The following is a 22,971-nucleotide window of genomic DNA, read 5'->3' as shown; positions in this document are numbered from 1 at the left end:
TATGAAATGACTTTTCATGATTAGGTGATAGGGTATGAATGTTACACATATATTGAACTGTACATCAGATATAAATCCAAATTTTATACCTAAAGAATTTAGAAATATTCAATTAAACCCCTCTTTTATTCTTCATGTAATTTTATTTCCAAGAAGCTTGGAGTGGCAGTTTAAATTGTGAAGAAAAAAAGAAGAAAAGATAAGTGAGGATTTTTTTGCAAGAGGCTGAAACACATAAGCCAAATAGTGTCTTTGATTTCTCAGGAGAAAACTAGGAAAAAAAAAGAACTAAACCATTGGATAACTATAAAATTTGTCCATTTCTCAACAGCATGGCAGCTAAACACATGGTAGGACAAAATGCTCGTGCCCAAATCATTTCCTGATGATTTGAGATGGTTTGTCCTAAGATTTTGATATGCGTCCGTCACCTTCAGTAAAAAATGACAAAGAAAAATATTCCCCCATTCCCCAGAAGTAGCCAAGAAGCTCCTCTCATGGTTTGGATCGTAGCTTGTTTCTCCATGTTCTCTTTGTTGTCACCATGCTTTGATGTCTCCGACCACTGCTTTCTTAAGAAATTATCAAACCAGCAGACTGCCACTCGATATTGAACACTGAAGCTGCTAACCAGGGATTGTATCATAATTTTGACCCTCTCCTATTACCTTGAACGTTCAATTTAAGATGATTTTACCCTCTTGAATTTTGGAGGAAGTGCTTCGAATCCGGATGATGATTTAGCACCATGGCATTAGCAAACACCTTACTGCCTAGCATTGGTAAAGGAAAATACTGAGCATAGGTTTTCCTTGATGACAAAAGCAAACATGGACAAGAAGAAGATTGATTCAAGTTCATTGAAAGAAGAGTTTTTACAAAGAGGAAAGCCGGAGGAGGCCAGACAGTCTGATGACTCAGTTGCCAAGGAAGAGATTCCCAAAAAGCAGCGGAAATTCACTTGGGCAAAGAAATATCAACCCAAGGCTTTGAAGGACTTCATCTGCCACAGAGAAATAGCTGAGAAGGTTGAAACTCTAGTAAGATTGTGCATGTACTATTATAAATGGCACCTAGACAGAACTGAGGGAATAGGGATTGATATTTGATACTGAGATAAGATGTATGGGAATTGTAATGACAGTTGCTTCGTATTGATGAATTTGCAGGTGACAGTTGGAGATGCTAAGCATGTAATAATTGATGGATTCCCAGGAATAGGGAAGTGAACAATGGCTCTAGCACTGCTTAGAGAAAATTTTGGACTGGACATCTTAGAGGTACTTTACACAACTCTATTAAAATGTTTGGTTTGCATTCAATAGAAGAATTTCAGTGTTGATTGCTTATCTTGTTTAACAGACAAGGGAGCAAGTCCAAGCATTGGATTTGGAGGTAAGCTTTGGAAACTTAGTGTCACCATTTTGTGACTGTTTTTCGCCCATCATTTAATGTAAAGATCGAAAACTCCCTTTCAACTGTCAAATGGCCCCTTGGTCTGAAGTCTAACCAAAGTTGCCAGAAGTTGTTTTACTTGTTTCTAAATTTCCTGGTTGCAACATTTGCTGTATGCGTAAATTCTGAAAATTTCATTCCACGTACTAATATCATTTTGTGCTTCATGTTAAAGAGTGTACTAAAAAGAGGGCTAACATCGAGCATTCAGATAAGAGTACAAGCATCTGCTAAACACATAGAGGTCGACCTCTCTGAATCTGATATAAGAGGTTATGCAACAGAAGTGGCCTTGTTAATAATTAAGGAGACACACAATGCTTTAACAAAGCAACCACCCTTGCAGCACAATCTTGAAAATGCCAAAGGTGCGGTTTGTGTACATCGTTTTCATCCAGAACCTGAAGAAATTCTAAAGGTTTCTAAAGCTAATGCACAAACCGGTTTCTGCAGCGATTGTTTTCCACCAGGCAGAAAAATTATCCAAGAATGCTCAACCCCAAATTCGAAGGTTCTTAGAAAATTCCAAGGGTCAGTATAAAGTTATATTTTGCTGCTCTGATATCTGTAAGCTCCAAATTCTCACGCCTCTCTGCAGAGTTATCCATCTTCCTCCACCTCCAAACAAGGAGGTAAGTTCTCTATTTCATCTCAAGAAGCTGATTCTGTTGATTTTTGAAGCTCTTTCTTGAGTCCTTAATTTTACCATAATCTACTCTGCAGATTGTTGGAGTCTTAAACTTCATTGCTAAACAAGAAGATATTGAATTACCTCATACATTGGCCCAAACCATAGCAGAGAATTCCAATCATTGCCTCAGGCAAGCCATTCGTTCACTCGAGGCCACATGGCTGGCAGAGTAAGTCAAACAAAGTGCAGGCATTCCACTGTAGTCTGACATGGTGGAAACTGCATTATTCTATCAAAAAGAAATAGCACCAAGGATTTATTCCCTTCAAATTGTCTTAATATGGTGAAAGAACCCCTAACCATGATGGTTTTTCACTCTGAATGGTTTATCAGCCCGACTTTTGAAGCCAACTTAGTCTGTCAACTATAATATGTTCTTGTCACCAGTGCAGCATACAACGAATGGTATTGAAGTTTTGTCTGTAAACCATCTAAAATTTTTCTTGTTCTTTCTAGCTAATTTTATAACTTGGTGATGCTGTATTTACAGTTACCCTTTTAACGAAGGCCAATCAATTATGACTGGCTGGGAAGATGAGCTTGCAATAATGGCCAAAAGTATCATTGAAGAACAAAGCCTAAACATGTGAGTAGTTCACTACCATTTTCTACTCCTACCACTAAAGCTTCAGCAAAGGGTATCTTAAGTTTTCCACAGAAAAAATTGACCAGGTTCACAGAAACTTCTAATTATCAGTTTGTGTTGCAGACTTGACAAGTCAATCTTAGCCAAACATTAAAGCATCCAACATCCCCAAAAGATAAAATAAAACAGATGTTCTCATAAACACCTATATTAGTAGGTATGCTACTGTTTAGACTGGTTCTAACGATTAGAAAAGCAGATACTAGCATTTTTTAACCATGGAATATTTACTTTTGAAGATGCCTTTCTAGCAGTCAGGTCGACAGCTAAATGAAGTTATATAACAGGAAATTTGATATTTGATGTGCAAACGCCAACAAAACCTCCACATTTATGCAATTCAATGAAGATGAGTTATTTAAATTACATTCCCAGCCACACCAAAATGAGAAACTTGTTTTGCCCTCTGTTTCTTGTGAGCTTTGAAAGTATGAAGTTTGCTGTTGTTAATTAGTTGCAATATTGAAAATTATTTCACCATTAATGCATATCTCTTTCTTTCGTATTTATTGACTTCTTTGGCTTTGGTACTGCAGGTTGTTTCTTGTTAGAAAGAAGTTTATACGCTTAATGGAGCACCATATCTGTCGAGAGTTTGTTTTAGGTGTAAGATCTTCCTGCCCTGCATTTATGAATAATTTAGACTTCGCAATCCAAATCAATATGTTTCTCTTCTTCAGACTCTAGTGGCAGAGCTGAAAAAGCATGTTCTGGACAGCCAAACTCAGTTGGATTTAGAAAGTTTATACCAGGAAATTGTAAGCATAAACTAAAATTTTGCAATCCCATTATTTTGTTGTTCTGTAAAATACCAGTTTTCTGACACCCTCTTTTGCATATTATAGTCAAAGCCAAATGAAGATTTTAGTGCAGAACTAAGCTACAAAGATGAAGTAGTAGGCAACAGAATGCGCAAATTGTCTCGGTTTTCTTTTGCCACAATAGAAGGTAAATAACAGTTTTACTTCTTACTCAGCATAACCCTAGCCAAGGACAATATAGATAGTGCTGTAAAGCATATGATGCCTTCAGTTGATCCCCATGGAACTAAACATTACCTTTTCCTGCTAACAGAATTTGTAGCAAAGTTCATGAGCTACTACAAAATCAAAAGAGTACAGTCTGTATCAAGCCTGACTGGTGCAAATGCAACTCATCAAAAGCAATGCTCGCAGAAAGGACCTTCCTGAAACCTTTTGGATTGTTACAGAAAGGTATCACTAGAAATTGCTTAATAAAGTGGAATACAGATACCAAAATCTGCAACTTCATTGTTCATCTTTCAGAACATTAAGAAGCAATAACTGGAAGAAATGAGTTTGAATTCTATAGAATGCAAATAAATAAATGAACTCAAATGTGGACCACTGGTTTCAATTAGAGTTATGATTGAATGATCCTCCTTATTTCAGTTCTCTCACTATTATCTCCTTTGGGAAAAAGGCCACACATCTATCTACCTACATTTTTTGAAAACTTCAATGTGCCAATTATCAGTTCATGGAATATTTAATAAGGCCGCCGATAACTATGAAGAAACATGAGAACTTGAGAAGGTTGTCACATAATGCTTGTAATAAATTCTATTCAGAATTTCCGAAGATCATGTCAAAAATGAGCTTTTCTATGAACAAAAGAGAATAAAAACAGTCTCTAGAAACTTACACTTTATCCATGTCTGCTCGGCCAGTCTCTGATGCTTCACCAAAACTCCGGTTCTTGTAGTCCAAAGGGCTTGAAAAATCTCCAAATGCAATACAACTTCCTGCAGATTTATGTCCCCTTACAATTTTTGTTTTGACATGGTCAAGCAATTTTGGAGTATATCTATCCTCCTCTTCTGTAGTCCTAACTATGGAGTGCCCGGTGGAATGTGACCTCGAAAATCTTTCCATCTGGTCACGTTCTTTATGATGTTGTTCTCCTGTATTTGAAGAGGCTTGTGCTTCAGCTTCTCCCCCATCAACTTCCTCATTGTTGTCTTCTTTAATGTCAATGCAAACAGCATCTTGTACTGAACTTTGATTTGCTCCAATTTCATGCATGGAATTGGTTTGAACAAGTATTGGGGACTTCTCCAATGATTTCCTAGGCACATCTAGCTCCCCACGACAAACAGGACATGTTTTATGTGATTCAAGCCAAAGATCAACACATTCTTTATGGAAAACATGGCAACAAATTGTCAAAAGGCGAAGCATGTCCTCATCGCTGAACTCTCCCAAGCAAATAGTACATTCGAGGCCATACTTCTCGCGACGAAACTCTTTGACACTGGAATAAGAGAATGTTGGGAAAGCTTGTATCAGCTCAGGATCAAGGCCATTACTCATATTTGCACCTGCTGTGCCAACTAGAGCACCCGAAGGGTTACGCCGTCGGTTCCACAAAACAACAAGATTGTGCACGAAACACCTAAAAAAATATATTGCGAAGAAACCAAAGAAGAACAAAAGGACGAAAATTATAGCTATAATTATAGGTACTGGCGGGTTGTAGTTTGATGAGGGTGATTGAGCATAGGGAGAATATGTCGACATTGAACAAAAAGGGTAGCAGCGGCCGGAGTGTAGGTCGTTCCGGCCTTGTGTTTTTGCATTGATGAGAGAAAATGAGATTTTATTTTATTTGCTTAGATTTTTCCTTTGTTTTTGTGTTAGAACAAGGACACATGTCGATGTCTTTTATGAGTATGACAAAAAGTGGTAAGCTTAATTTGGAAAGCTGATGCTTGGTAAGCATTGTGGCTATTGAGCGAGTCCTTGTGAGAAGGATGTGGAGCTTTGTCTGAATAATATGTGTCCTTGCTCTTTTTACTATTCTTGCTAACCCAACGACATGGTAAACTACAAAATGTGGTTTTGGTTACGGACAGTCTGGTCCAAGCTAAGTGTGAAAGTCTCCTTTCTAAAAAAGTTCACAGCTTAAAACTTGCTTTCACGAGAGAGATATACTAAGCTACTCTTTTCATACCTCGTAATCACCGTTTTCTTCCTTAATTACTGTCTGTTGCAAGAAAACAGGAGGCATTAACTCCAGGGAAGCTTAAAATTGTTGATGCAATTGGGATCGTTTGAACTGTTAGAACTAGATGAATGTTAAGCTGGTTCATTTCCCCGGAGCTCCTTTCCCTCTTTTTAATTTTGGGCTTACGATTTTTCTGATTCATTTTAACACCATCAGCCCGCCACAAAAGATTGCTACCGGGGATCAATTCCATCTCCAGTGATGTAGTGCAGAAACCATAGTCCTACTGAAATGATGATTCCTGATTCCTAAGCAATCTTCAAATGAACAAAATTAAATGCCTGCCAAATTCAGCTCAAAAGTTTGGTACTGCATAATTAAACTGATATTTACGGCAAGAGAGAGAGAATGAAGAACAAAAATGGTAACTTTAGCAAAGTGGAATAAAGTTTCTTTTCATATCAAAAGGGTCATCTAATAGTTATAGTATTTGATAAAAAGGAGAAAGTCTACAGCAGTAATACAGACGTCATATTCCCAAGCCAGGGAGGGAATATTCATACATGAAAATTTATGCAGCTGAGATGCCAATAAGCCAGGGATCCACTAAAAACTTGAAGTGAGCAAAGAAGAAGATTTCCCTAGGGCATAAGCTGAAGGTACATGACCCAACTGTCCTAGGAATATCTAAATTATTCACTTTCCCAGGAAAAAGCTTCTTACTGCAAAGAATTTCAGCTCCCATCTCTTCTTTCCTTTTTTTTTTCCCTGAGTACCTAAAGGAACAGGGTTTATTCAATATCATCAATCCAGTCACCATATATCCGACTGATTTTGTCTGGGCCCTTCCATTTCTGATGAGCTCTTTGTCCTGGCCTCTGGATTACAAGAGATGTCCTCTGTGAAGGAACTCCAAGATGATAAACATCTGAAAGCGGAACTGAAGGGGCTGATACAGCCACAGTATCTGCTGGAGTTTTTGAAGGTACCCCCCCTTGCTTTGGGTCAGAAGGGGTAGCAGAAGAATCCTTGGCTTCTGCCTCCACAAGCCCCCCACCATATCGGTGTAATTCTGCAACAAGAAGAAATATTCATCCCTATCACATGAAAATGCAAAAGGAAAAGGAGAACAACTCTGAAAATAAAGTTTGTTTCCATCAAATATAATAGCATATGCTGAGCAAAAAAATATATAATAGCATATGCTAAAGCACAGAAGACACTCATTACCGAAAAACCATCCATCTCTGCAACACTAAAAACAACCAAAGCATTTATCTTGCGTCATGAGTCGCTAGCTACTCATCAATTGGGCACTGGATTTAAGCAAATATAAAAGTAAAAGTAAGACAAAAGTTCTCAAATTTCAAAGGCATGATAACAAAATGCTCTCACTCACCCAAAGCAAGAGAAGAGATAAAGGGTACAAGCAGATGAACTACAGGTTCATGGTTCTCACTTAACAAGTGCACACTACCATGATAAGAGCATAGGTTGAGAGCAGTCAAATGAAGGTAGATTTCCATATGTCCCACTTTGAGTAGCATCCAACTTGCCTGATACTCATCAGTAAATTGGATGGCTGTAGTCAAGGTAACAACTTAAATATCACTGGTTGTTTAAATGGAATTAGGCTGCCTTCATAACAAAAGTAGAGACTCGAGTCCAAAGTACTAGCCGCTTAGAGGCAGTTAGCTAAACAGGAGCATATCCACCAAGCAGACAATTCCAGCATACTCATAGGAGGTTAACAATCGCAGCCCTTTTCCTTAAATTGGAGCTTTTCAGTTACATAAACTCTTTGAACAAATTAATCATGTGCATTCTAGTTTATTAACTAAATATCTAACACCAATTATAAACAAGTGAAAACCGTAATTACTTTCCATAATCAAAACCGAAAAGGGATTAAAAAAAAGTAAATTCGTTAATTAATTAATCGATCAATCAATAAACCATACCTGCAACTCCATGAGCAAAATGACATTTATTTCCAAATGGGCAGTACCCAGTAAGTTCCCACTTATTACAAATCCTAGTCTTCCAATTAGACGGCTTTGAATTCGATCCATTCCCAGCAGCAGCAGCACCACCTCCTCCTCCTCCTCCTCCTCCTCCTCCTCCTCCTCCTCCTCCTCCTCCTCCTCCTCCTGCTGCTCCTCCTCCGCCACCACCATACCCTCCTGGGCCCAAACTTATAGCTACACTCTCTCGATTCTTCGACTGCTCATCGTGCAAAAACGTGCAATTATCACCATAAGGACACCCTTCCTCTGTATAAAACTTCTTGCAATGCCGTCCTTTATATGACCTCTGCGTTTCCCCTGAAAAACTAGAAGAACCCAAAGAAGGAATTTGAAATTCCTCTCTTGGCTCGGATAAAATACCTTTCTCTTCTTCATGGGCGGCCACTATTTCTTGCCAATTAGGAGGTGGGCGTCGAAGCTCTTCAATGCTATGAGCAAAGTTACAATTTGTAACATAAGGGCAAGTACCAGCCCTGAACTTGCAACAAAGCTTAGTCTTGAAAAACATTTTGCCTATGGCTTTGGACCTGGAATTTAATTCCTGAGAATTTCTTGATTTCTTGTTTGGTGGCTGTTCCGAATTGGACCGTGATTGAGGTTGTCTTTGGTCGTAGCTGGAGTTTGAGGGTGTGTCGGTGGAGGTTTCTTGGTTGTTCCAAACACGGTAATCTTCTTCTGTTGCCCAAACTGAAGGGTCTGTCGAATTTGGAACCCAACTTTCAGGTCCATTTGTCGGAATTACATGAACTACATTTTCTCTACCGTAATCCATGTTATTTTTTTAAAAAAGGTAATCGACAAGGGAATTTTTTTAAAGAAAAAACCCTAATTTTGGTAAGAAAACATGAAGAAGGAGATGTACACAGAAGCTAAAATCACATGAATTGGATGAAAATTGAAGTTAAAGACTGAGTTTTTATGATTTCCTTGAGAAATGGGTATTTGATTACACATCTAAAAAACTAAATTTGATAAAAAAAAAAAACCTTTCTTGAGGAAAACAACAAGAAGAAAGAACGAAAACAGCTAAAATAGATCAGAATAAAGATAGAAATGCAAGAAAAGGATAAATTAGTAGAAAGATGTGAGTTAGATCTGCAACCTTAAAATATCATAGGATAATGTAGAAAAAAAAGAAAGTCAAAAAATGTTGGAAGAAGGACATTTATTAAGGATAATAAAAGTGGAAATACAGCAACAGAATTCTACATATATGGAACCGAATTGATGATGAAATTTAGAGATGGATTTGGTTTAGATAACAAAAGGAGAAGAAATTGAGAAAGCAAAGAAGGTTTTTCAGCACTTCTGCAAAAGACTGAAAAATGGTTCAACTCTGCAATCAAAGAAGTCAGGCGAAGAGGTAAACTGGTAAAGAAACTATATGCGTAAACTTGCGTACCTTTTCTTTTTTCTGTATGTTTTGTCCTTTCCTTCTCTTCAAAGTGATTTTCTTTCTGCAATTTTCGTGGAAAAAATCTATCGGTACATGCCTTGAATTGTACTCTTTAAACTAATAATTCTTAATTCTGTATTGTTTTTTCTTCTTTTTCCCTATTTTCATAAGCTTGTTTGATAATCGAAAATAGTTAATACAATATCTGGGTTTACAATTTTCATAAGCGAATTCATATAACTACAAATGTTCGTGTAATGAATTTATTAATTTAATTCTTCAATTTTTATAAAAATAAGTAACATTTTGATGTTATTTTTCTTTAATTTAGTTAATATTAGCTTACAAAATATGATACATATTTTTTTCTTTTTAAAGGCATTATGAAAATTAATAAATTTGATATACTAATATACTTGTTGTTTTGCTCACCTGTTTCTTTAAAAAATAAGATTTACACTTTTATGTATTATTGATATATAGTATTTATATATTATCATTTAATCACATAATGCCACTTCATAGATATGTTAATATAAAAATTAAAAAAATATATAAATTATAAATATTTATTTTAGAAAACTTTTTACTTTTAAATTTATTTATTAATAAAGTGATAATATATTAAAATCCATACAATGATAATGCATTAAATATAAATTTTAAATATTCTTACAAGATCATTTTTTTTTTAGAGTAATCATGGATACCATGACTAATTGACTAGTATAACTTTAGGCATCACTAAAAGCATAATTATTGAATTCCAATTACAATCATTCTCTAAAAAGCATAAATCAATCGGTTTTTCATTTTCCTTAAACGTTTCTTAGCAAAATTTCCTTAGAAAAATACAAAACCTTATATCAAAGAAGAAATAAAAAAAAAAAGGTAGCATCAACAAGATTGTGGTAGTCAATTGTAAAAAGAAAACCAAGCAATAATGAAAATTCAATTGTTAATTTCATTTGTTTAAACAAATTTAGATAAGATTTCTTACATCTTCATTGAAATTTGTCAAAGAAAAAAATTCATCTTTTGGAATATTCAATTTGATTGTCAAATGTTAGTTGTTTATTACCAAATATTGTAAAATTTACTGAAATGAAAGAGACAGAGAGTTGAATAGATAATGGGAACTCAAGAAATAGCATTAACATTCCTTAACAAACAACCACTAGTCTCCAATTCCTGAGCTAAAGCCCAAAACTAGAGACATTCCTTTTACATTTTTGGAGGGATAATTTACAAATTCCACCAATTAAGACGTGGTATCAAATATTTTTGCATTTGGGTGAGGACTGATGAAAGATAGAGTACATGATTGAAGATTTCATTGCTTCTGTCTTCAAGTCTCCAGAGCTTCACTCTCAAAATCCACCAGCAACTTGTTCAACTTCTTGTTGCTTAACTTTTGTTGGATGATCATGTTAGCTTCCTCGTAGCTGCACAAATCCAGAAATCTTTTATGACAACAATATAATCGGATTCCACTCAAGTTTAATGTTAATTTTTTTTAGTTTGGTTTTCTTCCATATTAATTAAAAAGTAACTAAAATTAAATTATAATGTTTTAAAATATCATAAGTTCCGATAAACATAATTAAAAATATTAAAATATTTCAACAAACATAAATAAAATTACATTAAAATATACTTATAATTATAAATTGATTAATTTGATTAATCGGAAAAGAAAACTCAAAATCAAAACCAACCGAATCAATAGATTTAATTGTGCTCACTTCATTTATTATCAAAAGTTCTAACCTTTGAGCAGGGGAAGGTACGGAAGGCGTTAGCAAACGGGCGAGCTGAACAGCATCTTCGTGCCGATTAATAACGTGGTTGAAGCATAAATATCGACCGTAGGATGAAACATCTTCAAAGACGCAGATGTGGGCATCGACCAAGAAATTCAGATCAACGGTCACAAACGTCCCAGCCTCGTACATCTCGGCCGCTCCTTTCAAGTAAGGGTTCGTGATGGAAAGATGAGGCCCCGTCAACAGTCCCCCGTTGACGGACACCATGTTGATGCCCCTGTCCATTGCCAATGCCCAAGCTGTCTTCTCTGTCAGCGTCTTTGATAGGGCTTCCCACAACTGTTTTTTTTTTTTAATCATTTATAAAGTCAAAAGTTAAATTTATTGCAATATTTAGTTGCAATAAAGTTCAAAGACAGGTGCGTAATTATAAGAGTAAATTCCACCTATATTTGCGACCATGTACTTTGTATTTATGCTTCTTTATATGTAGGGCAACAAAGAAGGGTATCCCAGCACTATTATCGTGCTAAGGGTAGTTTTTGTAAGTTCTTTACAGGTATGAAAGCTATTATTGCTTTTCAAAAAAAGAATTCAATTATTTTCACAACTATTTTCAGATAACACTTTATAATTTTTTTCCTAATTAGCTTCACGTGAATATCTCTTTTTTTTTTTTTGTTATTAATATCATGTGAATAACATTTGTTTTCATTAAGTTAGATTGTTAATTTTGTCTATTAAAATTAATAAAATACTTTCAATTCAAAATTAACTTATTTGTTCACAAACAATAATATCTTTATAATTTTGTTAAACAAAATTAATAATTTATTTTATTTTTAAATAAAAGTTATCCACATGATATTAATTGAGAAAAGAGATATTTAAAAAATATTAATTAAAAAAAAGAAACCATAAAGTGTCATATAAAAGAAGGTTAGTTAAAATTATTAAAAACGTAGATAGAGTTTACCTAATTACAATGTTTCAATTTATAACTGCATGCACAACACAACCTAAGCAGGGTCCAAAATTGTATCCGTGAGTAAACACGAAAATAATTGTTCTTAATTAACATCTTTATTTATGAATTATACTATGTCATTTACTAGTAGAAGAATATTTTGTTAATTAGAATTAGAGGGAAGGATAATTAAATAGTAGTAGTAAGTAATTGATATACCTTGAATTTGCGACAGAAATTTTCATCGCTCCAGTGCCTTTCATCCAAATCCGAAGCAACAGATTGAGGGGTGTCTCTCCAAACTATAGCGGTTGCAGACGACGTGAAGACCACCTTGTCTATCGTATCCGTCTGAGCGCATGCCTCTATCACATTGTGTGCTGCTCTTACCTCCACCTCTGCCATAAATTCCTGCCACCAAATCCATGCCAGTTTTCTCAAAATTGTTATTGCACCCAAATTCTTAATTTCAGTGTTCCAGAAGTAAAATAATCTTCTTAATTTAAAGAGATAGTTCATAGTTATGGTGCTATAGATTTTATAGCTATTACTATTAGTACTTTTATTATAATTCAATTTATCTGTTGAAATTTTTCTTCCCATTTTGGAAAGTTCAGTTCTATTGCAAAAAATGAAAAATAATAAATTGTTAATTATTATAAATAGTAGAAAACATATAAATGTATATTGGATTAGAATCAATTCTTGATTTGAACAAAGTTTTTAAGTTCGATCGATTTTTTATTATAGTAATTACATATAGAAATATTCACAAATTATTAAAGAAATATTAAGATTCGAATTTAAAATCCCTATTCAAATTCTGTCAAATCATGCAGACGTAGCTACTACAAGTAAGTGATGATAAGTGGCAGAACCTAAGGAAGAGTCGTAGACGAACCCCACTTCTATACTCTTCTCAGGGCCTTTCAAAGTGCATGAATTTGTGGAAAATGTCTGTAATGGGACAAAGAATATATTTGTTTGGCCAATAGGAAAAAGAGAAAGGAAAAAATCTTAATTGCTTGGATCGCATATTGCAGGTGCCTCAGTTCACTGATTCTTTTGTTACTGATTAACCTTCCTTGGAAAATCATCAGGAAATTAACATTTTGAAGATTAACTGAAACATGATTATGTGTTGATGATTGAGAATCAAAGTACAGAACAAGGAACTTCCAGAGAAATCTGATGAAGAAGATCAACATAAGAGTGACACAATTACTTACATCATAGGCGAGGTGGTCTTCTGGAGGCTCAAACGCGTAAAACAAACCAGAGCAACCTTTCAGAGCATCGATGATGCTCTGATAGTCAAAAGGGTCTGCACGGAAAACCTTCAGCTTCTTGTTTTCACCAGCTGCCACCCCATTGAATTTCAAATCACCTATAACCATAAAACAGTACTACAGATAATCAACCAGATAATCACCAAGGAAAGAAAAGAAGCCGGGTAGGGGCATAATTTCTGGACGCTAACCGTGGCCCTGAACTGCAGCATGGACAGTGTAGCCTCTTTGCAGCAACCGGTCAACCAGGGTGGAGCCAAGGCGACCGGAGGCATCCATCACGCAAACTTTCTCGTGATGGAAAGAAGCCGGTGCCATTCCTTTCTTCGGGAGATAAGATGCAAAAAGAGTCAGACTGGTGAGTTAAATTTAGTTTATATTTGATCGAAAGAGTTAAACGTAGTGCTAATAAAAGCTCTGGGGTCGACCTGAAATGGTAGAGACGAGAATATAAAGAAGGAAGGGGGTTGGCTTGGCCTAGCATTCAAAGGGCGTGGGAGAGTAGATGGGTGTGGGGAGAGGTAGTTGTTGGAATGAGGGAGAGAGACTGGAAGGAGAGCTTTGCAATCTTTTTCCTTTTTCAACAAATGTGATTTTGCATAAAAAGAGGGGTTTGGTAGAAGCGTGAATGCATGTGTAGCTGGTTTTGCATCACAAGAGTAACCTACCTTATTTAGCTACTTGACACAGACCAGTCTTCATGATTACTTTGTTATCAAATTTTACTCCTTTCTGTCCTTTTTTTTCACGGAAACTTTTTTTACCGAACACCATTTTAAAAGTACTTTGATTTCAAATTTTACTACTTCCGTTCCATTTCTTTATTAATTATTTTAAGATATTCGAAATTCTTTTTTTAATTATTTTTACACCTAAAACTCTTCCTTTTCCTACGTTTCAAATTTATTTTCATGATTTTTTTACTTTTTTCCATATTAAAAACAAATTTATATTATAAAAATATTTTAATTTTAATGTAAAATACATTAAAATCTAAACTTTTATCTTAATTTGTATAAAAATAAAAGAAAGACAAAAAGACGTAATGCTATGAACTATTTAAGAACATTTAAACAAGTCTTTATTTTTTTATTATATTTAATTAAGTTCATATATTTTTATTTTAAATAAAATATATATTTATATTTAATAATTAATTAATTATTATAAATCAAAATACTTTATAATAACGTGACAGGTAAAAAATATTATATAATTATATAATTATATCATATCATTATTATTATGATATTTCAATAGGACACATCAACGTTATATGATATAAAATGATAAGTAATATTTTAATTAATAATCATTAATCATAATAAGTATTTATTTAACTAAAAATTAAATTATAAAAATTTAATTGAATGTAATAAAATAATAAAAATTATTTAAATTTTTTTAAATAATTTAAAATTTTTTAAATATTATGTCAAAAACAAATATTTAGTGACAACAAGAGTAATTAATATGGAGACATTTTGAAATGGACATGAATGCCCCTAATGAGGGGCCCCTTCTTCCTCGCTAATTCGTCGTAGCTTTTCGTTGATGATTAATGCTACCATATACAGTTGCTTTTGCACATGGCGGTTGCCAAGAAAATTAAGAGGAATTTGTGATGGCCTTAAGCCATATAAAGTCGACCATAGAGTGTTGTATTTTTTATTATAAAAAATAAAATTGTTCTATTCCTAGTCCAACGGATCGCTTTCGGATACTCATTCAAATCATTGGTACTTGAAAACACTGTACGCTTTTATTTAATGACTGAACTCCTTTCTAGAAGGTTTTCCAAAGTCTATTCGTCTCTTATTTTATTTTTTTTTGAGGTATTTCAAAAAAAAATTTGTTTTATTTTTTAAAACATTTAATATTTTACTTTTTTATATTATAAATCATCGAACATCAATAGTTTGTTTTCAAATTTTAATATAAATTATATCAAATTAAAATTTTTATCTTGATTTTTGTGAAAATAAAAAATTATTAATATTTAAAAGCGGAGAGAGTATTTATTCACATAAACATTTACATAAAATGAGTTGTTAATACTACTTTAATTAATGAATCTCAATTATTTGGTACTTAGTGTTTTGTACCATAAAAACTAGAAAAAGTTACATAATTAATTAATTAATTAAAATATATTACATCTCTTAATTATATTTGTATTAGTAGTTTAATGTGTTTTATAAGAATTTGGTCGTTGGAGGATACAAAACTTTATAACAGTTTCTTAAACCATCACTTTTAAGACAATATTGATATATGTACAACATTTATTGCATAAATTTTGTTTAAGGAAAATAGTCATCTATAATTGATCCTTTTATTTATTATTAATGTGTGTATCTCAATATTTAATTAAATTAATTTCTTTAATCAAATCAAAATTTAGAATGTTGCTGGGACTGCTATGTGAGAAACCCACTAAATTTTCATTTACCTCCAGATTTTAATAATTTTTTTTATAGGAAGATCTAGTAAATTTTTAAAATAATCTTCAAGTAATTTATATTAGAAACAATTGTCCCAAAACACGTGTCGTAATGACACGTGTCCATTAATATGGAAGTCCAAAAAGAGAGACCCCGGATGAAGCCACGTATCAATCCTCAGACCTTCACAGATGCAGCAATCCCCTTCATACGATTTTCCCAAGGAAGCAACTTAAAAACCACTCCAGGAAAATGAAAAAAAAGTCTTGAGCTCCCAACAACACATACTCCAATAATATGAAGTTAGAAATCTATCTAATCCTTTTAAAAATCACCAATGATCATCACCCATTATTAAAACTAAATCTGACACTTTTTAAAAGAATTAAAAACACCCTAATAAAAAATAACACATTAAATACAAAATAAATCAATTCTAGATTCAATTCAGCAAAGATTATGTATTTTTCAGATCAATTATTGGAGAAGAGAGCTTATAAATGCTAAAACAATGCAAACGAAACAAAAAATTAAATGAGAATTATTCAATTAAAACTACCTGATTTAATGAATTATTAGAGAAAGAGAGAAAGAAAAGTTTTTTTTTTTTTTAAGAGAAAGGTGGGTGATGCGGACAGGATAATTTCGGGGTATTTATACAGTTTTAAGAGTGAATAAGACCTTGCCCTCCGACAAGAAGAATGGTGGCTAGGTTTGTTTTCGAAGGAGAGGGAGCCACTGTCGGAAAGGCTTAGGCTGACGAAGGCGCGCCGGAGACCGAGGAAGAGAGGGCTGAGAGAAAGGGGGCTGCTATGTAGGGTTTCTAATCCGGTAATAGGGGTTTTTTGGTTAGGGTTTTCGAAACGGTTCGTTGAGGGTTTTGAAGAACCGATTTGAAGGTTTTCAAAAAAACCGGTTTCAGGGTTTTTGCAAAAAGCGGTTCTGGCTTTTTCTGTATTGGTTTCAGGGTTCTTGAGAACCTATTTAAGGGTTCTTGAATATTGGATTTTTGTGTTAATGAAGCACAAAATGAAAAACACTAACAAGAAAAAGAGCTGAAATAAAAAAAATAGATCCGAAATTTTGCTTTAAAATTTTTTGAAATAACAAAAAATACCAACAAAAAACAGATCTAGAAGTTTGGGAAAAGAAAAGAGGATGGAGGAAAAACATCACCGGCGGCAAAACTAGCGCCACAGGCGACGGCGTCGGCAGTGAGGAGTGAGTAATGAGAGAGCAGCGGCTCAAGTGAGGGAAAGGGATGTGGAAAAAATGAGGGTTAGGGTTGCGCCTTTTGCGAGAACATGAGGATTAGGGTTTTGATTGATGTGATTAAAACTTAGCCAAACGACATCGTTTTTGATTAAGAAAACAGAGAAATTAAAGGAGGAGATGGGAGTGGGCTGTTGATGGATAGACCCAGTTGCTTTGGCCCAAATTCCTTTTTATTTGTCAAATATAATGTTTCTTTGTTTTATCTGTTTTTTTAATTAAAATAAAATATATTCGTTAATTTGTTAGATAAATAAATCAATAAATAAATTATAAAAGAGTAAAAATAATTATTTAAAAATTTATCAATGATAGAAATTTCATGAAAATTTGTAATGATAATTTTTCAAAAAAAATCCTACAATGATGAAGAATTTAAAGTGTCACACCAAAGAGTTGGGAGAAGTTGAAAAAAGTGTTTTGACATAAAGGTTAATTTTTCAAACAATCCTAATGATAAAAATGGTACCGAAGAAATTTATACTGAATATAAAAATGTATTTAAAATGGATGTTTACATTATACGTGAATATTTGTATATATAATTAAAGTAAGTGTGTAATATTTTTAAACCAAAATTATTGCACAGCACGGGTTGCATAATAGGATAAGTAAAATCTCTCCTTTTTCTTTCTTTCACGTTGGGCTTAGGCTTCACAAACAACATATCTGCTTCAGGCCTTCAGCCCTAACTTCAGGTTGGGCTTCTTATTGTAATCCACACTCCTCTTCCCAATTTTATTTTCTTTTGCTATCCTGTTTTCTCTTATTAAATCAACAAATTCGAACCTGATTAAAATTTAACTATTCGTAATTTTTCTAAACCAGATCAAAAATCAACATCTAATATCCAAACTCGAATTAAAAAATAAATTTAATATCAATTTTTATATATTTGAATAAAAATCAATTTAATAAATTAAAATTCTCATTAAAAAGTAAATTAAAGTTTGAACCTGATTATAAAATATTTTAATCTTATTTAATCCAATTGGATAGAACCTGATATTAGATTATAAAATACCATAATGGTATTTACAAGGACATCGTAAAGCCCACTTGAGAATTTTTTTAAAAAAAAACCCTAAACAAGTAGAAGAAATATAAAAGAAAACAAAGGAGGGCAGTGGCAATGGGATTAAGCAGCAGTTTCACATTCTAATGTCTATGATTTGGATGTAAAATTGCTAGAGATATCCTATTGCTGCATGTATACAGAAATTGTACATTGGGTATATATTTCATGAAGAATCAAAATTCCTCGAAAGATATAGATCAAAGGATTTGTAGCCTAAGGTAAGACTTGATTGCAGTGCTGGAGTGACCCAAAACCCAGGTTGATAAGGTAGCCTGAAGCTGGTAGGGTAGAAATCAATGGTTGAGCTCTCCAAATTGAACTCCCCCATGTCATATCCTGTGTCCTTCTTGTAATAGTGATCAGCATGAATACAATCATCCATGAAATATATGTGGTTCCTTTTAATGCCTCCCACTTTCAACTCAGATAGTGAGAAAGACTGACTACGCCCCAAAAACAGGGCATATTCACCCAAACTTACTACTGGAATCCATTTCTTCAGACTGAAATCTAATCTGTATACTTCGAACATCCTTGTTCTGTAACCTATTCTGGTGCGAGTGTTATCTTTCCTGCGGTACACAAGCAGTAACTCTCCTCCTGATTCGACGAGGTAGCAGACTTCCTTAGAGCACTGCTTGTTAATAAATCTGTGTGGACTGGCTAAGAACTCAGTCATCTCTGGAGAAGGGGCAGTGAGCTCACAGGTAAAGATTTTTTCGGTTTCATGCAACGCATACAGCTGTCCTTTGTGATATATGGCATCTGTAAAACCATTAAACGGTTTGCCAACTGAATCTGTAGATTTTAAGGGGCTCCAGGTTGTGTCTCCTAGTTTGCAATAGGCCAAGGCATGATGGCGAGTATATATAACAAAGAAAAAGCACTTGGAAGGGACACTGCAGGTAGGGCTCGAGGAGATGAAAGCCTTGTTCACAGAGGAAATGGAGTAAAACACATGAGTCTTTGACAAGGCTAAAGCTTGAGGTACTGGAGGGAGAGTCGTGACACCAGGGAGTCTGAATCTAACACCTGAAACCAGGTCTACCATGGCCATGTCTAGGTTGGGGTTCACCATCACGAGCCATCCCTGGTAAGACCCGCAACACTGACTCTTATCTGGAAGTGAAAGCAGAGGTAAGTTATTGTGGACAAGGGTATCACCATCGTTGCAGAGCTTGATCTTTGTAAAGGGTAAAAAGCAGCGTGCCTTGCATGAGTTATTCGGAGAGCCGGGAATTATGAAGCCTGGAGGTGCGCAACGGAGGAGCTGGAAGCGTTCCTGGAGAGCGACTGATCTCCATGATGAACAAACACTGCTGAATCTGATTTTGTCAGAAAGATTTATTAGTTTTTTCATTACCACGATCAAGATAGATTTCGGGAGAGCAGACCAGGTAGCCATGATGATAAAATAATGTCTTTTTTTTCTTAGAGAAAAATAGAATAGCGTCGTTGAAAGGGGGAGAATGAACTTTAAACAAAGGATGTGATTAAATCCTTGACCTCGAAGGAGTCCAATTTCACTAGTACAGCTATTTCTATTTGAAGTAGGATTCATTCTAGAAAGATTGAACATATATGTATTGAGAACAAAAATCCTCAGTCCATTTGGTGCTCACTTGGTTGTTTTAGAAAAGTTCAATATGTGTACTAACAACAAAATATTTCTATCCGCATTTAATATCTACTTGATTTTTTTTTATAATTTTATGTTATGTGTGTGATAAATTTTATATATTCGTATTACTTTTTTGTTAAGTTTTTTATTTTCATTGTGAAAATTTATTATTTAAGAATTAAGATTTTTGTAATAGATGGTACAAAATTATGAAAAACATATTAAGTGACGTAAGCAAATTGTTTTTTATGTATTAATATCCACAAGACCACAATGAAGTGAGGGTCCGGTTTACATGTAATCTGGGCTAACGTAAGGCCCATAGTCCGGCAAGCTTTCATTTGCGCTAAAGGTAAGCCAGGATGTTCATCTCATTTGCAATTTAGTTTTTGGACATACCGAGGCCTAATTTCCATAGAATGGGTTTGTCTCTTTCTGATCATATATCTAGATTTCCACGGTTGCCTTCAAATTAGTCTAGGATCATAGACAACCTAACAACGGGTAGACTGAAGAACTAAGAATAAAAAAACAAGTGCATGAGGATAAGGGCTTGGGTATAAATTAACAATGACTTGGTAGGAAAAGTCCAAATGGTTAATATAAAAAACTGCCTCTTGATAAAGATTGGATAAGTGTTTGTTGTTATTCTTTCATTTTAAACATTTTATTTTTTTTATTTTTCATATATTAAAAATCATTAAATAGCTTAAGCCAAACATGAATGAAATCAAATTTAACATAGATGAGAGTGCTAAAGACCATTTTCAAACTGTGTGGAGGAGTTGTGTGTAATCAACAAGTATGTTTATATTTAGTTTCTCTTAAAATCTTGATTCCAAAATTCTTTGAAAGTCGAGCTACTTGTTTTTGAGAGAGGACTACTTTTATGCCATGACCACAATTTCTTTAAAATATTGATTGAGATGAATGCTATGGTTATGTTGCATTTGATAAAAAAAACAGTCTAGGTTCGTTTGATATTAGATATATTCTAACTTTTATTTGGAATTGTTTGAAACATTTAATTTTTAGAATTTTTCATATTCATCGATTATGAATGTGAATTAAATGTCACTTTGAAGTTTTACAAATTGAATCTTTTATATGTTAGATTTAAATAAATATAAATGAGTAATACTCTTTATTTATTTTTTACAATGAATTTCTTCTAAAAGAGTAATATTATTTATCTTATGTATCCATACAAAGTATACAAATAAAGTAATACCTCTATTGAGAGTCCTAATTTATTTTTTGCTATTAAGTCTTGTAAAGGAGTAATATTACTTATCCCATGTATTCATAAAATATATGCAAGGAAAGAAATATTTCTTTTTACAATCTCACATGTAATTTTTAGGGTAAGGTGTATGTCCTCTTATTGTACTTTTTTTCATCTTAATAAAATTTTAACAGAGAGTTGACCTTGAAAGTTATTCCAGCATTAAAAAAAAGTAACGGTTTTTTTTTTTTCGAAAATCATAAAGGTGCTTTCATCAAAGTTTTGATTTTAATAAAATTTTAATATACATATTTAATGCTTGTTAATATGAACACGTATTACAAATTATAAAAGATAAATTTATAATATAAAAAATTTATTTTAACACAATAAAATAATAAATAAAATAACGAGAGGAAAGGAGTATTTAATCTTAATACTTAAAAAATTACTCACGTTACTTTTAATAAAATCAGACACGTGTACTGCCCAACGGGTGGAGATAAGGAGATGGAAAAGAGATGAGATGGAGAGTTAATTTTTCGGTCCAGATGGCACGTAAAAGAACCATGCCGAGGCGGGGTGAGCAGTGAACTTGTCATGTGAGACCACATGGACCGTTCACTCCACGTGGAGTGCATTGAAAACTGCGCACGTGGCATCACATGGGGCCGGTGGTCCCATATCCAAGTAAAGCACTGTACTCTATATAAACTTCAAAGTCCAACAGCAGCAAGGAAAATGTGCCCATGTATCTAAATCACATGCTAAACGAATAAACTATATTTAATGTTTGGTTTAATGAAGCTTTGTTTGAAGGAAAGAAAAGAATAAATTAGAAATGGAAACTAATAAGATATTCACTAATTTTGAGGTATTTATATTTAATTTCAATTATAAAATTTAATATTCAAATATTATCGTGAATACTATTACAAAACTCGATTTGATTCAAATTTAATAATAAAAATAAATTTTTTATATAATTTATTCATCAAAATTAAATTAATAAATTTTATACTTAAATAATTTATCAATTAAAATAAATAGTTTATCAATTACAAACAAAACATGTAAAAGAATAATATTCAAAAAATTATTATCAACATTCAATTTAGATAATAAATATGTTAAGATTACTACTTTGTATTATACTTTTAACTCATTTATAAAGTACTTTAATTTTATATAAACGAGACGAATAATATCAGATTCCATATTATTAATTGAAAAGCATCCTATAACTTTTTATTTAATTCCTTTATCCACAAAACACTGTTTGAGAAAAAAAAAGGCCTTTGTCTCATTGGCTCTTGGGTAGAACACGGAATGGGAACACAGAAACAACGAAATCCATTCGCCGCCTTGCCCATGAGGTGCAAATCCACCTTTGTATTTTGTTAGAGAACGTTGTTTTCTTTATTTATTAGTAATACGAGCATTAGTATATTTTATGCTTAAGATAAGATGGGTTGGTTTTTACTTTGGTATGATATCCCAGTCTTTTTATTCTACTCCACACTTTGACCTTTGATTTGTTGAGTTTGAATTCCAGAACCAAATATGTGGTTGGAGGTTGGGGATTGCTATTAATGAAAAAGAAAGAAAACTCAAAAATGAACTTTGTTTCCCTTTTTCCATGAATATATAAAGTATAAACCAAGCTTAAATTCATAATATACATGATTTGAGATTTACCATGCACCTAGAGGGTACTATGGCTGATAAATAAATTGAAATCTGAAAAATAATTTTATTTTTATTTTAAAAAAATTCAAATTTTAGTTTTTGAACAAAATGTTATGCATTTAATTTATTAAATAAAATGTTTCGACGTTGAAAATTGAAAAAAAAATATTTTTTTTTGACCTTTTATAATAAATGACATTTTTTTAATTCTTCAAAATTAGATTCTTTCACTTATACAAATACTTAATTCTAATATCTAACGTTGGCTCATTATCTTTTCAAATTTCTCACTCAATCTACTTAAAATTTGAACAAATATTATATAGTAAAGTTATTCGGTTTCTAATATTATCAGAAGGAAAATGAAAAAGAAAAAAAAATCTCTATTCTATAAAGCTCGTTGCTTCAGCACGCATCGCACTGTTACAGTATCCGTAC

The 22,971-nt window shown here is 33.3% G+C and overlaps 4 protein-coding genes and 1 pseudogene across 4 annotated transcripts; 1 reads left to right on the top strand and 4 right to left on the bottom strand.

Annotated features, from left to right (window-relative positions):
• On the top strand, positions 831–3,748 carry LOC18606019 (annotated as a pseudogene).
• Positions 3,891–5,360, bottom strand: LOC18606018 (RING-H2 finger protein ATL29). The gene is made up of 2 exons (XM_007039402.2): positions 4,458–5,360; positions 3,891–3,978 (listed from the first exon to the last, which is right to left on the bottom strand). The coding sequence occupies exons 1-2, from the start codon at positions 5,330–5,332 to the stop codon at positions 3,900–3,902; spliced, it is 954 nt and encodes a 317-aa protein (XP_007039464.2). The 5' UTR covers positions 5,333–5,360; the 3' UTR covers positions 3,891–3,899.
• LOC18606017 (zinc finger CCCH domain-containing protein 12) lies at positions 6,189–9,182 on the bottom strand. The gene is made up of 2 exons (XM_018118449.1): positions 7,721–9,182; positions 6,189–6,831 (listed from the first exon to the last, which is right to left on the bottom strand). The coding sequence occupies exons 1-2, from the start codon at positions 8,556–8,558 to the stop codon at positions 6,551–6,553; spliced, it is 1,119 nt and encodes a 372-aa protein (XP_017973938.1). The 5' UTR covers positions 8,559–9,182; the 3' UTR covers positions 6,189–6,550.
• On the bottom strand, positions 10,304–13,753 carry LOC18606016 (cinnamoyl-CoA reductase 2). Its single transcript, XM_018118514.1, has 5 exons — positions 13,396–13,753; positions 13,145–13,302; positions 12,135–12,326; positions 10,953–11,287; positions 10,304–10,627 (listed from the first exon to the last, which is right to left on the bottom strand). Exons 1-5 carry the CDS (start codon positions 13,520–13,522, stop codon positions 10,531–10,533), a joined length of 909 nt encoding a protein of 302 aa, XP_017974003.1. The 5' UTR covers positions 13,523–13,753; the 3' UTR covers positions 10,304–10,530.
• Positions 18,162–19,403, bottom strand: LOC18606015 (F-box protein At2g26160). The gene has a single exon (XM_018117127.1). The coding sequence runs from the start codon at positions 19,401–19,403 to the stop codon at positions 18,162–18,164; it is 1,242 nt and encodes a 413-aa protein (XP_017972616.1).

Source organism: Theobroma cacao, chromosome 3 (assembly GCF_000208745.1).
Source record: "Theobroma cacao cultivar B97-61/B2 chromosome 3, Criollo_cocoa_genome_V2, whole genome shotgun sequence".
Lineage (NCBI taxonomy): Eukaryota > Viridiplantae > Streptophyta > Magnoliopsida > Malvales > Malvaceae > Theobroma > Theobroma cacao.
The sequence above is the reverse complement of the archived record's forward strand: the minus strand, read 5'-3'. Positions and strand labels throughout refer to the sequence as shown.

Excerpts from the sequence above, each read along its gene's own strand:
- LOC18606018 (XM_007039402.2), bottom strand. The coding sequence starts at position 5,332 with ATGTCGACATATTCTCCCTATGCTCAATCACCCTCATCAAACTACAAC. Across the intron at positions 3,979-4,457 it reads CGAGCAGACATGGATAAAGT|GAAGGTCCTTTCTGCGAGCA; the intron begins GTAAGTTTCTAG and ends AAAAGGTTTCAG.
- LOC18606017 (XM_018118449.1), bottom strand. The coding sequence starts at position 8,558 with ATGGATTACGGTAGAGAAAATGTAGTTCATGTAATTCCGACAAATGGA. Across the intron at positions 6,832-7,720 it reads TTTTGCTCATGGAGTTGCAG|AATTACACCGATATGGTGGG; the intron begins GTATGGTTTATT and ends TTCTTGTTGCAG.
- LOC18606016 (XM_018118514.1), bottom strand. The coding sequence starts at position 13,522 with ATGGCACCGGCTTCTTTCCATCACGAGAAAGTTTGCGTGATGGATGCC. Across the intron at positions 11,288-12,134 it reads ATTTCTGTCGCAAATTCAAG|TTGTGGGAAGCCCTATCAAA; the intron begins GTATATCAATTA and ends AAAAAAAAACAG. Across the intron at positions 10,628-10,952 it reads GTACCTTCCCCTGCTCAAAG|CTACGAGGAAGCTAACATGA; the intron begins GTTAGAACTTTT and ends GGATTTGTGCAG.
- LOC18606015 (XM_018117127.1), bottom strand. The coding sequence starts at position 19,403 with ATGGCTACCTGGTCTGCTCTCCCGAAATCTATCTTGATCGTGGTAATG.